At 49.9% G+C, this 2,500-nt stretch overlaps 1 protein-coding gene across 1 annotated transcript in view; it reads left to right on the forward strand.

Annotated features, from left to right (window-relative positions):
• Positions 1–2,500, forward strand: part of LOC143280542 (uncharacterized) — a 37,638-nt gene that overhangs the window by 33,058 nt on the left and 2,080 nt on the right. Inside the window, exon 2 of the mRNA XM_076585230.1 lies at positions 1,449–2,500. This exon is cut by the window's right edge and continues 2,080 nt beyond it. Within this exon, the coding sequence (XP_076441345.1) occupies positions 1,599–2,500 (902 nt within the window). The 5' untranslated portion in view covers positions 1,449–1,598. The remainder of the gene's footprint in view (positions 1–1,448) is intronic.

The raw sequence follows: 2,500 nt of genomic DNA on the forward strand, positions 1-2,500 counted from the left end.
TCCCCACGGGGGCTTGAAAAAAGAAAGGGGAATGGACTGGGAAGGCAGAAACACCAGTGAAGGGAGAGAAAAGGCGGAAACAAAGAGAGTGATAGAAAAGAGGACATATCTAGCACAGAGTTTCCAGAAGGTGGGGATGCTGTTTATACTGAAAGACCCCGGGCATCCCCACGGGGGGGAAGATATTGGCTATGAACGAATATTTTCTCGCAGAATTTGAAAACGCAGGCGTATACTAATTCATACAAACAAGGCTGGCATGTCCACACTGGGAGTAAAAAAAAAACAACAACAAAAAAAACAAAAAAACATCCAAACAGTTGGTTTCTCTCCTTTAAGAGCATTTTTGAGACGGGAAAAATGTATCAAAGGAATTGACAAAGAACCAGCCTGGTTCAATCGTCCAGATCAAGAACTTCAGACCAAAAATGGCAACAAAAAATGGTTCCCTGCTGACACTTCCGCACGGCCCCCCTTGTCCTATTATTGGTGAAAATTAAATACTCTGTGTGTGAGTGTGTGTGTGTGTATGTGTGTGTGTGTGTGTGTGTGTGTGTGTGTGTGTGTGTTACGAGGATATCCACTAGAAATAATTATGTAATTTTCAACGAAGCAATTTCAAAGATTACGGATCTACCTTTCCAGTATGCCTTTTATAGATGACAAAAATAAATGAGAACAAGATCACTAGTCAGAGTTACCACCCTTAAATTGTTTGGGTGAAAAAGCCATTAACTTTGGAAGCCGTATGATTATCAAAATTGATTACTGTCACTCTGGTCTAACCTTCATAACTTACATGAATTACATGTTTATCTATTTTTCTGTTGGATGGTAGGGTTTTGTCATGCGATCCTTATTTGCCTTGTGTAAGGCGTTGATAAGTACCGAATAACCAATGCACATGTGTCTGCGAGTGTGAGTGTGGACTGAGTGGACTGTGAGCGTATGTGTGTTCTTATTTTCTGTTGTTTTGTTTTGTTTTCACGAATGTAGCGTTGCAGTTTCATTTTCTACAACCAGGCTGTCAGTCTTTAATTAAAAAACAAACAAACAAGTGTATATGTTGGTGTTAACTTTCATAATTGTGATTTATGTTTGTTTGGGGTTTTCTTTTCTTTTTTTCTTTCTTTCTTTTTTTTTTTCTTCTTTTTTTTTTTCTTAGCAAAATGTTCATTTCTCTGTACATCGCCGTCATGTTCCCTCGTCAAAAGGACAGTGTTATCGACGGCAATAAAACAATGTCCGTGTCCGTGACTGTTTGTATCCGTCTTTGTGTCTCTCTGTCTGTCTCTATGTCTTTCTGTCTCTCTGTATCTGTATCTACCTCTGTCTCTTCTTTCTGTCTTTTTTTGTTTGTTTGTTTGTTTGTTTTTTACATGCATTTGTAGCGGGTGTACTGGTTGAATTGAGCCTCAACTTTTACTTTGCAATGTTATCTGTTTCAGAGAGTGAATGAGGAAAGAGGCACAGCAAAAAACACCACGACTATTGAGAATTTCTGAACGTGATCTGGAAAACAAACAAACAAAAAAACCTACAAAGCAGCAGACAGAAAACAGTTCTAAGCGGAACAAAAACAAGAGGAAGCACCAACGATGGCCAAGTCCCTGGGATCGATGACGTCACTGCACGTCAACACCCGGCGTCAGCTGTTCTCCTCGCTGACGTCATCAGCGGACACGGAGGAGGAGCAGCTGGTGCCGGACGTGGAGGAGATGGACGACAACGTCTTCAGCCCCGACGGCGGCGACCACCACGCAGACGACGACGTGGACGACGAAGACGTGGACGACGACGACGACGAAGACATGGGCGAGGAGAGCGGGGTCCGGCAGGGCGGGGAGATGATGACGCTGAAGGGCAGTGACGGCATGACGCTGCCGGGGCTTCCGCCCAGCTTCCGGCTGATCCCTCCCCGCCACGCCCCCCTCCACTCCGCCCCCGCAGCCCTCCACCCCTCCCCCTCCTCCCCGTCCCTGTCCCTGTCGCCCACCTCCCCGCCGGGCCCCTTCCTCCTCTCCTCGGCGCCGGACCTCCGCGAGATCCCCCTGGACCTGCGCCAGAAGCAGCATCAGCACCACCACCACCCGCTGTCCCTGCCCGGCGGCCCCTTCCACCTGATGCGCTGCCAGAGCGACATGGGCCCGTCCTCGCAGGCCGGGGGGCGGGCCGTGGGCCGGAGGCCCCCGCGCAGGGTCTTCACCAACTCCCGGGAGCGCTGGCGGCAGCAGAAGGTCAACACGGCCTTCTGCCAGCTGAGGCGGCTGGTGCCCACCCACCCGCCGGACAAGAAGCTGAGCAAGAACGAGATCCTCCGCCTGGCCATCCGCTACATCAACCTCCTCAACACGGTGCTCGACTTCCAGCGCGGCTCCCCGTCCAAGGCCGCCTCCCCGGCGTCCTCTTCTTCGCCCCTCCACGGCCCCTCCTCCGACCACGACTCCGACGACCAGCAGGCGGAGGAGCTAAGCAGCTTGCTTCCTCGACGGATCCAACA

This window comes from Babylonia areolata, chromosome 3, assembly GCF_041734735.1.
Source record: "Babylonia areolata isolate BAREFJ2019XMU chromosome 3, ASM4173473v1, whole genome shotgun sequence".
In the NCBI taxonomy this organism is placed as follows: Eukaryota; Metazoa; Mollusca; class Gastropoda; order Neogastropoda; family Buccinidae; genus Babylonia; species Babylonia areolata.